The sequence below is a fragment of the Palaemon carinicauda genome, chromosome 40 (genome assembly GCF_036898095.1).
Source record: "Palaemon carinicauda isolate YSFRI2023 chromosome 40, ASM3689809v2, whole genome shotgun sequence".
NCBI classification, from domain to species: Eukaryota; Metazoa; Arthropoda; class Malacostraca; order Decapoda; family Palaemonidae; genus Palaemon; species Palaemon carinicauda.
The window spans coordinates 22,467,379-22,483,049 of NC_090764.1; the positions used below are offsets into that span (position 1 = coordinate 22,467,379).

Below are 15,671 nucleotides of genomic sequence, written 5' to 3' on the forward strand. Positions count from 1 at the left end.
GCAGTTAACTGTAGGCATTATTAAAGTGCTTTTGTCACATCACTTTTGGTCTTCAGTTACACTAAACTTTTGTACCATTCTACCCTATCTTCTAACCCTCTTCGCTTCTTCTCTCTTTTCTTGCTGTTCAATCCCTCTAACCTTTATGGTAAAACTTTGTCAATGACCCATCCCCAATCGTTAGTATAACTCTTAGACTGTTTCCTTCAGTAAATGAAGCGTTCGTTAACAAGCCAATTTCATATAATATCATTTTGATCTTATGAAGTTTTCCCGATCACCAACCAATTTTGTGTATCTTCAAAGGGTGTCACGCTCATGGTAGACTACTGCGGGCGTGGGTGGATGGCCGATTCCAGCAACGACGCCCATTGCATAGCTCGTGCGTCCTGGGTGGATCCAGTGGTGAAGCAAAGTTGGGGGAGCAGCAGTTATCCCCTACAGATAGGGGGCATGGCCCACTCCCCTCCTCAGTTGTCTCATTTCGGGTGGTCGTCCTCCCCCATACAGCAGGGTCTTCGTGGCTGTGTTTCTCACTTGACGGTTAATGGACAGGTTTGTAACACATGGAGCCTTCTTGGTTTTTTTTTTTTTTCATAATGGAGTGTTCTAGCTTAAAGATATATATACTAGTTGTATAAAGAAATATATTAGGTTTGTTTTTAATATTCAGTTACAGTATATCATCTTTAGATGTTTTTTTTCTCTTGTTATTAGTTTATTTGCTATATATAGGTTTTCTTATAGTCAAAACTGTTTGATTTACCATATAGTTTTATATCTTTGCTATGAGGTTCTTTATTTCCATCTGAAGCTGGTGGACCATTGTTATATTAATTTTTTCCCCATTTGCAGCTGGTGGACCATTGCTATATTTATTTTTTCCCCATTTTTAGCTGGTGGATCATTGCCATATGTTTTCCCTATTTGCAGCTGGTGGACCATTGCTATATTTATTTTTTCCCCATTTTTAGCTGGTGGATCATTGCCATATGTTTTCCCTATTTGCAGCTGGTGGACCATTGCTATATTTATTTTTTCCCCATTTTTAGCTGGTGGATCATTGCCATATGTTTTCCCTATTTGCAGCTGGTGGACCATTGCTATATTTATTTGTTCCCCATTTTTAGCTGGTGGATCATTGCCATATGTTTTCCCTATTTGCAGCTGGTGGACCATTGCTATATTTTTTTTCTTTCATTTACAGCTAGTGGACCATTGCTATAATATTATTTTTTTTCCATTTGCAGTTGGTGGACTTGGGGGAACCTGCCTACAGTAGTAACAGCAAGAGTGGTTGCTTCGTGCAGGAGGAGGCTTGCCTAACTAAACTAGGTTTCTGTGGCGTTCGAGGTCATTGTGTAGGGGGTCTGTATAAACCAAAGTGTGAGTGTGAGCCTGGATGGACTGGGGAGTACTGCAGTACACCCACAGTGCCAATGTCTCTTGGCCCTGACTCTTATATGAAGATGGCCCTATCTTTCAAACCAGACCCTTACTTTCTGAAAGCCCAGATGAGGGTGAGACAGTCAGCGCCTTCCAACGGTCTTCTCATGCAGTTGGCTTCTCATCATCAATCAATCGTTTTAGACATACAGGTTAGTAATTATTGACAGGTTTCCATTTTCAGGATAGTCAAAATAGGCCTACTTGATGCTACCGTTTTAATTGACTCTGAACATTTTCAATTACCAAGTTATGATAACATTCGAAGAAATTATTGCTTAAGGAACAATTGGTCCCTGGGTCTTGAAATTTACAAGTAGCAAATTGTGATAAAAAGTAGAATATATTCCATAGACTCGGAGGACAATTTTCTTAAACATAGCATCTTGGGGTGATGTATATTTTCTATTTTTATACGTGAAATACCACTTCCATGTTTATGGAAAATTAATGCCACAATTTCATGTATAATTCCAGTTACGTGGAGGCATCGTATGTGCTTCTCTGTCGGGGACTGCATGGAAAACAACCGAAGCTTGCGTCGAAGGCTACCTTCTCTCCGACGGGGAGTGGCACACAATCCGTGTGGAACGACATGGCCACAATCTCCTTGTTTCGGTGGATGACGGTGATGGCTGGAAGCACAATGAGACTTTGCCTTCTCTCATTATGACTTCCAGTCTAGGTGGAGAGCAGGAAGACCAGGCCGCGGTTGTCCCAGTGCCTCTGGTGGTAGATAAGCAGGATGGTGTTACAGTCGGTGGCCTTCCTGAGTACGTCGGTGTCAGTTTAGTAACAGTTCATGAAGACCTTAGTAATAGTAAGTATTGTATTCGATTTATAATAGATGCCTTCTCAGCAAATAAAGTAGCTTCAATTTTAGAATTCTGGAAGCATTGTGAACGTTATAAGGGCTGTCTGAGCAAAGATCCGGCAGTCATTTTAGCCCTCATGAAGCGTTCTTATTCAGTTTTTATTAATGAAAATTGCCAAAATTATGTTTTCAGTAATATTGATAAAATTTTCCATTGTGTTTTCTGTCAGATGAAATTTACCCACTTCATGACATTATCCGGTCAGCTATTTAATTAATGTTATTGATTTGGCTTTATTATTCAGTAGAAAACTGTTTGTATTCGTTTGTTAGATGCAGTTTTCTTGAAATTCTCTGAACAGTGGTTCCTTAAATCTTGGCAATTTTCCATGATCATTTGGGGTGAATTATAAAGGCACATAAGAAGGGAGAGTTACTCGAACATTAATTTTTAATTGTACCTTTATTTTTATTAAGGATTTGAAAATAACACCGTGGACTCTTTTTCTGGGTAATTTAACGTTAATATTAGACCTCTGTGAGGAATGTTGATAGATTATCTTTCCTTATGATCATGTATTATTTAATTCGTCCATGTAACCCAAAGGGTTAACTACTGCACTGTAATTGTTCTGTGGCTTCTTTCCTCTTGGTAAGGGTAGAAGGGACTCTTTAGCTATGGTAAGCAGCTCTTCTAGGAGAAGGACACTCCAAAATCAAACCATTGTTCTCCAGTCTAGGGTAGTGCCATAGCCTTTGTACCGTGGTGTTCCACTGTCATGGGTTTGAGTTCTCTTGCTTGAGGGTACACTCGGGCACACTGTTCTATTTTCTCTTCCTCCTGTTTTGTAAAAGTTTTTTATAGTTTATATAGGAAATATTTATTTTAATGTTACTATTCTTAAAATTTTTTAATTTTCCTTATTTCCTTTCCTCACTGGGCTATTTCCCTGTTGGGGCCCCTGGGCTTATAGCATCCTGCTTTTCCAACTACGGTGTTAGCTTAGCATTTAATAATAATGATAATAATGTAGTTTAAATTGAGATTCTAGGGTAAAATTCTATTTGTTTAACCTTACATGACAATATTATGAGTACATTTTCGATGTATGTATAGATTATAATTCCATGTGTTGGTCTAGTGTTTTTTCACGTTTAAAATATAATGGAATAGTTTTCTTTTGTTTAACATGTGTAATAGATGGCTATTAGAGAAATATATTTAAAAGTATAGACGCTGAATAGTAATACTCTCTGTTCCTTTAAATGTGATACTTGCTCAGCAAAATGGACTCTATTCGGGACTTATTTTCAGGAACGATTTATATGTACGTATGTATATATATATATATATATATATATATATATATATATATATATATATATATATATATATATATATAATTAACAATTTACGAAAATCTAATATATTTTTCATTTATAATTAACAATTTACGAAGATTTTCTATATATTTTTCATTTATAATAAACAATTTATGAAGATCTTTAATATATTTCTCATTTATAATTCATAATTCACGGAGATCTTTATATTTGTCATTTATGATCAACAATTTACTAAGATCTTCATTTTATATATTTCATTTTTGAATCACAATTTACGAAGATCTTTGATATATATATATATATATATATATATATATATATATATATATATATATATATATATATATGAAATCAATTATATCAATTCAGTGGTTCCATTGGTTAGCTGATAGTTAAAACGTTGGATATTTTTCTCTGACAAAGCCTACGGTATTTGGCATATAAAGTAAATTATTCAAAAAATTTCGTTATGGAACATGCATTTCATGTCATGTAAGTGTTTACATTAAATACAGAGAAATAAATTGTTGAAATTTGTAAGTGTAACACTACGACTCCGAAATCTGATTTCATTTTGAAGTACAAGACCTGTCAAATCCTTATTATTATTATTATTATTATTATTATTATTATTATTATTATTATTATTATTATTATTATTATTATTATTATTATTATTATTATTACTTGCTAATCCATAACCCTAGTTGGAAAAGCAGGGTGCTATAAGCCCAGTGAGGAAAGGAAATAAACTACAAGAGAAGTTTAAGAACAATAACATTAAAATAAATCTTTCGCGTAGTCTGCATGGATGACATCCGGATCTCCGGACGTCCCCTGCCCGTGCCCCCAGCCATGAATGGGACCAGCTGGGGTCAGGTCACCACGCTACAGCAGATGGAACAAGGTTGCCAGCCACCTGACCTCTGTGCCAACACCACCTGTCTACCTCCTCTCGCCTGTCATCCTTCGTGGACTCATGCGACGTGTAGGTCAGTCAGTGCAACCGATTTTCTTTTTTTGAGTTGTGTGTATGAATATTTTATCATTGCATTTTATTAGAGCTTCATATATTAATAAAGTATTAATATTCAGGTATATTCTCTTTAATTGAATGAAAACACAGATTTTTTTTTATTTATTGAATTCGGTTTTGATAAAATATGTATGATTACTCCATCAGAGTCTATATTCTTCTTCATTTATCATTGTTACATCTACCGGTTGTGTGGAAATCATGTCGATTTTATTAGAGCAATTGTAAGATAAAGCAAATATCTACTGGAATTTTCAACAGATATTTATATTTTCAGTAATAGCTGGTAAAAAACGAAAAATAAAAATAAAAAGGGGCGTGGAAAGCTCAACTGGAAATATGAAGCGATAGTTTTTCTGAAAACCAGTATGATTATTATTTTTCTCTCATTGTTAAGCTGTGGACCAGGAATGAAACCAGTAGGCGGAATCTGCAAAGACGTGGACGAGTGCATTTATGAGCCTTGTTTGTTCGGGGGGACCTGTAACAACCTGTATCCCGGTTACAAGTGCACCTGTGGACCTCACCACACTGGTGAAAACTGTCAGTGGACCAGTCTAGCGGCGCATTCCCAGTCTTTTACACCTCCAATGGTTATTGCTGCTGTAACTCTGTCACTCCTTGTCGTAGGTGAGTACTCTCTCTCTCTCTCTCTCTCTCTCTCTCTCTCTCTCTCTCTCTCTCTCTCTCTCTCTCTCTCTCTCTCGTAAATGTATTAAACCATATTTGCAATTTTATTGTTTGTTGGAAGCTGCCAGACTACCATGATTTTTTTTTTTCAATCAAAATATTGTTTCATCGATCTTCTACTCACGCGGATTTGTTGAAATGTGTATACATAGTGTGTGTGTGTTTGAGGGACTTTTTATTCATAATGGGATGAAATATTAAATATTACATCAAAGGCATATCAAGAAAATCTTAACTAAACGCAATTTAACGCACGCCCATGATTTAGGCCCATGTATGTATGTATGTAGCCTATGTAGTCCCATGTACTGTATGTATTACCATTTGCCCAAATCACTGTCCGCGAAAATTCAAGAAATTAAGTAAATGGTAATAATTTTTGCTCAACAGAAACTGACTGTGAAATATTAAGTAAACTCAGATAAGTAAATAATTCGGTCAGGTGAAAACTCAAAAGGTTTGTGCGAGAAAGGCAGATGTTCGAGGTCTTGACTTTTGGGTAGATTTTGACGGATTAAAAGACCCGATCGGTTGTAAATGCCAAGTAATCTAAACAAACTGAGTAGAAGGTAGTTTAGAAATTGAAAATTTAAATGTGATATAGGGAAAATGTGGAAGAGGTAAGTGTTCAACGGGAAAAAAACGTAACTTGGAAAAACAATTTTGCATTTCTTTCGAGTAGTTTTCTTTGTGAATTCCAAAGGTTGCAACTGAAACCGCTTTAAAAGTTATTAGTATTATACTGTAAACTTATTTATTTTTTCTTTTTGGATATAATATTAATAAGCGTATTGACTTAAAGATAAAGACTACTGTTAACCAAATGGTCGTAATTAATATAGTTAACTATTAAATAGGAGGTGAAGATATTCATGCTTTAGTAAGGGCACCAGCCGGCCGTTGAGATACTACCGCTAGAGAGTTAGGGGGTCCTCTGACTGGCCAGACAGTACCATATTGGATCCTTCTCTCTGGTTACGGTTCTTTCCCTTTGCCTACACAGACACCGAATAGTCTGGCCTATTCTTTACAGATTCTCCTCTGTCCTCATACACCTGACAACACTGAGATTACTAAACAATTCTTCTTCACCCAAGGGGTTAACTACGGCAATGTAATTGTTCAGTGGCTACTTTCCTCTTGGTAAGGGTAGAAGAGACTCTTTAGCTATGGTAAGCAGCTCTTCTAGGAGAAGGACACTCCAAAATCAAACCATTGTTCTCTAGTCTTGGGTAGTGCTATAGCCTCTGTACCATGGCCTTCCACTGTCTTGGGTTAGAGTTCTCTTGCTTGAGGGTACACTCAGGCACACTATTGTATCTAGTTTCTCTTTCTCTTGTTTTGTTGAAGTTTTTATTGTTTATATAGGAAATATTTATTTAAATGTTGTTACTATTCTTAAAATATTTTATTTTTCCTTGTTTCCTTTCCTCACTGAGCTATTTTCCCTGTTGGGGCCCCTGGGCTTATAGCATCCTGCTTTTCCAACTAGGGTTGTAGCTTAGCATTTAATAATAATAATAATAATAATAAATTTTGGCATGTGCAATTAGTCAAGCGTAAATCCTAATTGTCAAATAAGGTGATTATAAACTTATTGAGCCGTTAGAAATGTATTAAAAGCTCTTTTTGCTGTAACACACCTTAAGGGCTATCATTTATTGTCTTTTCAGTGGTGCTGGGTGTCCTGTTGACACTTCGGCTGCACAGGTCACGTGGCGGGAGAGGGGTGGACCTGCGTGGTGGGTGCGTGGGTGACGTTGGCAGTGTGGAAGGGATTTCGGGCGTCATAGAGACTCAAGTCCCTGCCAAGGAAAACGACGCCAAGACTAACGTTGCCAAAGAGGAAGCAGTGTTGCTCGAGTCTTTGAAGCTGAAACTCAACAACCAGTCGTCGCCTGATGGTGAGTAGTAGCTAAGCCTGTTGTAAATGGCTACTGTTTGTATAGGGAATTGTTCTCGGTGACAATGACTTAACTAGCTATCATAGTAGGCTATTTACAGAGGTAGTATTACTCGCTCTTAAGGAAATATGTCGTTGCATACATGATTTTACAACTTCCAGGAAATTTACTAGTGCATGCTTGATTAAGTGGATATCAACAAAGGGTTAAACGTGTGAATCCAATTGTTGCCGCCATGTTTCTCTACGAATATTCGGCGACTGGATTGGTTTTTCATTGAGCTTCGTATTTAATATTGTAATCATTGGGCATAATTTGCATTTCCTATGAAGCCATTCTTAAGTATGTTTAGAAATTGTGCGCTCCATAACGAAGATTGAGATTTACAGACTAAATTTTGAATGCTATTCTGTTATTTTTATGTGAGATGGCTACCACCTCTTCATTTTACTTGACCACGATTCCCCAGCGAATGTAGATATTCATACGTTTAGCTGTTATAACCTATTAGGACAATTACCTCGAGTTTACGGTACTTTCCTGTTGACCACTATGGGAACATTACTATGAATCACGAAAGGTCAGACAGTAACTTTTATAGGTTAAATTTCACGCGGATCCTCATCTTTTTTTTTTTTTCCTCTCGGAAAGCCACCAACTTTATAAACAATAACAACATTTAAAATCGTCAGAGAAAATCAATTTCACTGATCTCAAATAAACTAAGAATAATGTCTTATAATTTGTGTAAACTATCGGCAATTAATTAAGGATTAAATCATTAAAATATATAGAAATAAATACAAGAGAATGTGAGCGAAATAATTTTGGAAAGCCAACTTAGAAACTACTGAAAGAAAACGGCTAACAACAAATTACTAAAGGCATGACTAAAATGAATGACTAATTTTACATAACATGATATTGATATTTGACACCTGTTATTGCCCCACCACTAATTTCCGATATTACCCCAATACTATAACCTAACCTAACCTATACACTTATTTCCGATAAAACCCCAATGCTGTTTTCTTGTTATTGCACCACGCCACCACCACTAATTTCCTTAGATTTGGTTATGATACGTTATAGTATTGGGGTTATATCGGAAATTAGTGGTGGGGCAATAACAGAAAAGTACCGAGTTTACTTTTGGAAGAATAGAAATTAAAGTATATTTGCTTAAACGTTTTTGGAAGGTTGTACTTTACCGCAATGGCTGTCACATCAGAAAGCCCTGCACCTTGCAGGGCCTACAAGATTTGATTGACTTTTATCCCACATTCTTAATAATTTGAAAGTATTTAGGCATATATCTGGTTTTCATCTTCCACCATACGATATTGTAATAGGTGCCTGGGGTGGAATTTTTTTATTTATAGCTATGTAATTAACAGCACTGCATGGTTTTTATATTTGTTTATCATGGGGAAATGTTTGAATTTATTCTGGGCTGTTTTAGCCATCTTTTTATGTCTGGTCTTGGGAAACTTGTCTTTTCAACTCTTGGGACAAACATTTTGCGGTTAGATTCCTTCCATGATCTGGATAATAGTCGTAGTCGATCAATAATCAATACAGGGTATGCAGTCAATTATCAGTTTCTTTCATAGGGGTTAATACCACACTGTATTCTGTATGTTTCATCCCGGCTGTAACCAAATTATTTGATCTTCCTCACAATCATATAATAAACTCTATGGGGCTTTGAAAGTTCAAACTTGAAATTTTTTTTTTTTTTCTGCTGAATAGGTTAAATATGGTTCCATATTTTATATGTTGCTATCGGTTTAATATGGTAGCCCACAGCAATATAATACTTTTCATGATGTATTGCTTCCCTGATATTATCAGCAATGCAATGGAGATTATTGATGAGAGGAGACTTTACAAACGTTAGATATTCACATCATTCTATCAGATATTCAATTAGTGCCATGGAATTTGATGGGAGCAGCAATTACAAATTGTCATATTATTCTTAACCATAAAATTTTGTTTGCGGTTTCAGGGTTTAAAAATTTTAAATTTTACAATTAAAAGTAACTTTTAATTGTGAAGGAATATATAGTACAGGTTTCTGATACTTTTTGTTATGATTCAGACATGTTTGACTTACTTTTTAGGTCATGAAAACTTGCAAACCCCTTTGATTAGGAGGAACCGCTTTGTGAAAACAGTTTATTGGCGAAATTAACTGAAAACAAGCATCCCATAACCTAACCTAGTTTGCCTGAAAGCATGGTATTTATTGAAACAATGGTGTTTAGATTTCCTTATCCAGACCTTGTCATGTCAACTAGCAGCCCAACCATGACGTCTTTGCCTTGGCAAGTAATAATCATCCCATTGGTTATTTATGAAATGAAAACTTTTTGTTTTCACTTTTGAGTAAAAACTGTACCAACCATTGGAGTACTGTACATTAAATTACAGTAATTCGATTTTGTCCACGAGGCCTGTTCTCAAGAATGAATAAAATAAATATGTTGTGGATCCTAAGACAAACTCTAAAGATTTCCATGTAAAGATCTTGGCTTCATAGGCATGAATTTTTTTTTTTTTTTTTTAAGTTTGGGAAATTGAAAAGTGATGAGCTGTTGATCACCTAGGAATAGCCAAAAAAGTTTATCACCTAGGAATAGCCAAAAAAGTTTATCACCTAGGAATGGCCAAAAAAGTTTATCACCTAGGAATGGCCAAAAAAGTTTATCACCTAGGAATGGCCAAAAAAGTTTATCACCTAGGAATGGCCAAAAAAGTTTATCACCTAGGAATGGCCAAAAAAGTTTATCACCTAGGAATGGCCAAAAAAGTTTATCACCTAGGAATGGCCAAAAAAGTTTATCACCTAGGAATGGCCAAAAAAGTTTATCACCTAGGAATGGCCAAAAAAGTTTATCACCTAGGAATGGCCAAAAAAGTTTATCACCTAGGAATAGCCAAAAATGCTTGGTCTCAGATGGTGCATTTGTGAATGAAATTGAAAAATGGCAGAATCCTTCCTGAAACTGCAATATTTATGGGATTATGTCACTACAAATGTAACTAATTGAGCTTCCTCATCACAGCACACATTTATTTTAATCTAAAGGTCGATCTTGAGTGACAGACAAGGCCCAAGACGATGTCATAGACAGACCATACATGCTATGATTAACACCCAAGCTCGCTCTCCACATAAAATTGGACTAGGGAGGACCAAGCGAAGTGCACTGAAGACTGTTAGTAGACCTTTACGCTCTCCCAAACCCCCAATCTGTAGTTCACATGGATCTTAGGTTGCAGTCACTTCTGAAAACTATGATGCAAGTTGGGGACATTTCCAATAGGTTACCATGGCTCTGAGGACATTAATTATGCCCAAGGAAATTAGAAGTTAAAAACCCTTCTTAGCTAACACTCATTACTCTTGCTTGTTTATGGAAGGATTTTTTAATATAAAACTACTTTAAATTTAAAATTATCTAAGCATTGATGATTCTATAGTTTATGCTATATTTATTTGTACAGTTGGTTCGAATGTGAATGAATTTACTGTTTTAGTCATGGTCTTATTGCATATGTTATGTTACATTGGAAGTTAAAAGGTAACTGGCTCCAGCATAACTTTGTACTGTATGGGTTGATCTTATTTACATCCGTTCCACAGTACAGTACTGTACTTAACTCGACTTGCCAATCAGAATTACATACAGTAGGCTACAGTGCAGTACAGTAAAGTACCATCACAATCACTTTGTCTTGACACTAGAAGGATGCATACATCATAGGACAATATTTTGGGGGGAAAGTTCCAAGACCAAAATTTAGTTCCCATCTTGTTTGTCTCATGGAAAGTCAACTCAGTGCCATATCCAGTTCAAGTACAAAGAACCAAGCAGAAGAAGAAAGTAAGACTTGGTACAGAAGATTACAATAATCTTGTCTCTTGCATGAAGAAGGGTTAGAAGATTTTAGGGATGTAGAACCAGGAAAGGCGTAAGAGGTTAGACTGTCATAAACAAAAGAATTCCAGAGTTATACCAATTTTCAGAATAAATGTGTGGGAGACTTGTCATGATTGGTCCAAAGTAAGTTCCCTGCTTGAAGGAGGTACTTTTCCCTCAAGGCTAACAGAACTATGATAAAAAAAAGTTACATACAATAAATGAAATTAAGTTGCATAACAGGTAAAGGATTAAGGGATGAGGTTTTAATGGAGATTACTGATCTAATTAAATACAGTACCATTTTATTCTAACTGTGGGGATGAACAGACACAAGTTTAGTAGTTCCAACACTTAAGCAATAATCTAATATGTTTAGGCAGATTCAGAACTTTAATGCCTTGTAAATTATTTGTAAAATGCATAATTGTTCCGTAACCGAAATACAAACCACGCTATTTACATTGGGTTTACCTTTTAGCGCAGCTGAAATGACTAGCCAATAGTTTTAACGAGGGTTAATTACCCCCGCGCTAGTTAGCGGGGGGTAGGGGAAGGGTATCTTGCTACCCCTCCCCCCCTCCCCCACACACACACACACACCGGTGACTTGCTTCACTTCACTTTTGGCTCGGCGATGAACAGACGTGTCTGTCCGTTGTCCTCGTTAACAGCCTTTAATCTTTTTTCTGCTTTTTCTCTACAGCTTGTGTGTGTTTGAAATTGACTACCTATTTTATCTTTGCTATGCGTACGTGCCCTGGTGTTGCCGGCCGCCCTTGTGGGACCTTTATGTCGGCCTGCGATACGGATCCTCACACCCTTTGCCCTCAGTGTCGGGGCCGACGGTGTGACCAGGAAAACGTGTAGGGAGTGGTCTGCCTCCCAGTGGGAGAGGTTTGGCCGCCGGCGTAAGAAGAAGTCCAAGAGGGACCGTTCTCCTTCGGGGGTTGCCTTGAAGGAGGAGGGTTCTCGGGACTCTTCTTTCGCCGCCCAAACCTCCTCCGAAGCTCCCCCTCGTCCGGCTCCTAAGGAGAGTCGGCTGAGTGGTAGCGCAGGCCCTAGTTCTGTTTCCCGACATTGGGTGGGGGGAGAGGGCGTCGCCTCCCATAGCGGGGCGGTTCCCCCTCCTCCTCCGGGGGAGGTTATTGATAATTCGTTGTCTAATGATGATCTTTTACAGATTTGGGCTTCCCTGGGGCTTAAGGGCTTGCCCTCCAGGGTCACCTTGATTGACCTTGTCTCGTTGGGGGCCGCCGTTAAGCAGTCGCCGGCGGTAGCAGAGGTAGACCCTCTGTCTATCGTCGAAGTCGTGGTGGCAGAGGCCTCCGACGGGGCTGGGCAATCCTCTGCAGGTGCAGTTGAGGATGTTGATGCTGACGGCTCTCCTCCCCCTTCCGTACATCCTTCGAAGGGGGAAGTGAGTCCTACAGGCTCTTCTGCTGTTCAGCTTCCCTCTAAGGGGAGTGCCTTGACTGAGACTCCCCTTCGGAGGACTGATGGTCCTGATGATCTTCCCCGTGGCCGCCTTCGCCGTAAGGCTCACCGTCCGCTGCGTCGCAAGGGCCTCCCTTCCCCTTATAAGGGGGTTAAGAGGCGCCTTTTTGGATCTTCTTCTTCCGAAGGGGACTCTCCTCGTCGTACTCAGCCTACAGCTCCTGCTCTTTTGGACCTTTCTGCGGATCGTTCTCCTACTCCTGCTAGAACTTCACCTTCTGGGGACCTCGTCACCCGACGGGCAACGGTCCCTTCGGGGCAAAGGGATTCTTCCCTTTCACGTGCAGTGTTAGCGCACAGGCGCTCTCCTGCTCGTCAGCACTCCTGCTCGTCAATGCTCTCCTGCTCGTCAGCGCTCTCCTGCTCGTCAATGCTCTCCTGCTCGTCAGCGCTCACCTGTTCGCCCTCCTCGTCAGCGCTCTCCTGAGGACATCCTCCATCCTGTGGTTCCTGAAGAGCGCTTAGCGCCCCAGCATTCTTCTGCTCGCCCTTCTGCAGTGTTAGCGCACAGGCGCTCTCTTGCTCATCAGCGCTCTCCCGTTCGTCAGCACACTTTTGAGGATCATCGCCCTCTTGCTCGCCAGCGCTCCCCTGTGGTCTCTGATCATCCTGCAGTCCCTGTTGGGCGCCCTGCGCGCCATCAGTCTCCTGAGCTCTCTCGCGATCCTCATCTTGTGTCTACTCAACATCGTCCTCGTTCTCCAGCGCGTGTTTCTAAAGCACATGTTCGCCCACGCGCCTACGCTCTTCCTGTTCCTGTTCGTGAACGCGCCGCGCCGCGCCAACTGCTCCTTCACAGGATCTCACGCGTCGCCCCCTTCCTCGCCAGCGTTCACAGACGATCCTAGTATCGCCTGTTCGTCAGCGTTCTCCTACGCGTCAACGATCACCTGATCATCGGCGATCTCCGGACCGCCCGCGTCACTTACAGCCTGCGCGCACGCGTTCTCCAACGCGTCGTCGACCAGAGATCCTGGAAGAACATGGTTCGCCATCTGCTAGCTCGCCATCGCGCGATCATTCACCGCTATCGCTCGCCAACGCGCCATCGCTCACCTGCGCGTCAGCGTTCGCCAGCTCACCACCGATCGCCTGCTCGCAATCGCTCTCCCTCACGCTACAGGTCTCCTGACCTACGTCGCCAGCGACCTTCCTCGGCCACGCGGCAACGCGTTCCCTCACCATCGCGCCAACGCATTCGTTCGCCGACTCGGCCACGCGCTCGTTCGCCTGTGCACCCTCGCGCCCACTTGCCTGCGCGACCGTTCACCTTCGCGCGACCATCGTTCGCGGCGAATTTCGCAGCCAGTGGTAGCAGTAGGAACGCGTGTTCCCAGACAGCGCTCGGGATCGCCTCCATCCAAACGCAGGACTGTTGTGCAGGACAGGGAAGAAACTGCGGAGAGGTTAGTGCATCCTTTTTCCCCCCCTTCTTTTCAGGCAGGTACTGTGGTGTCCACTCCAAAGGATCGCCCGATCCCTTTCCCTCCAGCGAGGATTTCGGACTCTGTGTCTGTGGAGCAACAGACTTGGTTTGGTCCTCTGATGCGGGCGTTAGTGAGGGTAATGAAACCAGCACTCGCCGATCAGGGCAGCATTCCAACGGCTGCCTCTCCTTCGCTGAAGAGAAAGAGAGGAGTGGACTTCGTGGTGACTTCCCCCAGGGCGAAGTTGGTTCCCAAGAGGTCTGTCGCGAAGCCCCCTTCTCCTGCTCGAGCGTTTTCTCCTTCTCCCGTGGATGAGGCTTTTCCGTCCTCGGGTGAGTTCAGTGAAGCGCTAGTCTTCCCCTCGGCACCAAGGGGGGAGACTTCGCTTCATGGAGGAGAGTCGTCTCGTGCGGAGGGGGCTCTTCGAACCTCTTTGTTGGGATCCTGTATCCCTCCCAGGAGGGAATCCAAGGACTCTTAAGACCGTCCCGAAATCATCTTCGAGGATTCTCTAGGAACCCGCGGCTCCCCGGGGGAACGTCCACGCTTCACCCCAGGAAGAGATTCCAGGGACAGGAGACTTAGCTGCCAGCCCGCAGGGAGGAGATCAGCAGGAATCCAAACATGCCTTCTGGCAGGTCCTGAGCCTGATAAGGCAACTTAACGGGCTTATGGACCCCGTGATTGCCCCCCGTGAATGCAAGGACACTATCTTGGACGAAGTGTTTGACGTTCTGAAGTCCCCTAAGTCCAGTGCGGCTCTGCCCTGGTCTCGGGGTCTGAAGAGTGCCAGAGCTAGGGCCAACACTCAGCTCGCGATTCTTGCCTCCTCCAGTCGTTCCTCTGCCGGGAACAAGCTCATCCCTCCTCCTCATCTTCAGCAGAGGAGGTATTTTGAGATCTTGGGCGAGTCCAGCCTCGCTCTTCCTCTCCATCACTCCGTGGAGGAGCTGGCGAAGGGAGTTACCCTTGAGAAGCTCTCTGCCCGGCAGGTGTCGTTCTCGGCGACAGAGATCCTTAGCCATGAAAAGGTCGCGAAGTGTGCCATGCAGGCCACTTCGTGGCTGGACTTTTGGCTAGGAACTCTGGGCATCCTATTGTGCTCAAAGGATTTGTCTAAGGAGACCAATAGGAAGGCCCTGGAGACCTTCTTGCTCTCGGGCACCCGCTCCATCGAGTTTTTGGCGCACCAGGTCACCACCCTGTGGGCCAACTCTGTGTTGAAGCGGCGCGATGCTGTGACCGAGAGATTCCATCCGAAGGTCCCCGCCGTGGATGTGTGTAGGCTCAGACATGCTTCCCTTCTTGGGGAGAACCTGTTTGAGCCTCAGGACATGGCGCGAACGGCTGAGAGGTGGAGGAAATCCAGCACGGACTCCCTCCTCCATAGGGCCCTTACAGCACTGCCCTATAAGCCTCCAGCTCCGCCGCAACAGCAGCAGCAGCCTCGTAAGGCTCCGAAGCAGGCACCGGCAGTTAAGAAGGTGGTGTCTAAGCCCCAGCCCTTTCCAGCCAAGGTCAAGAGGGGCGGTAAGTCCTCCAGGGGAGGCAAGACTCCTAGAGATAGCGGCCGCGGCC

The 15,671-nt window shown here is 41.8% G+C and overlaps 1 protein-coding gene across 1 annotated transcript in view; it reads left to right on the forward strand.

Moving 5' to 3' along the window:
- Positions 1 to 15,671, forward strand: part of LOC137631865 (putative neural-cadherin 2) — a 117,894-nt gene that overhangs the window by 72,848 nt on the left and 29,375 nt on the right. The window contains exons 13-18 of the mRNA XM_068363871.1: positions 307 to 555; positions 1,251 to 1,598; positions 1,924 to 2,266; positions 4,410 to 4,599; positions 5,041 to 5,273; positions 7,007 to 7,237. Of these exons, the coding sequence (XP_068219972.1) occupies positions 307 to 555; positions 1,251 to 1,598; positions 1,924 to 2,266; positions 4,410 to 4,599; positions 5,041 to 5,273; positions 7,007 to 7,237 (1,594 nt within the window). The remainder of the gene's footprint in view (positions 1 to 306; positions 556 to 1,250; positions 1,599 to 1,923; positions 2,267 to 4,409; positions 4,600 to 5,040; positions 5,274 to 7,006; positions 7,238 to 15,671) is intronic.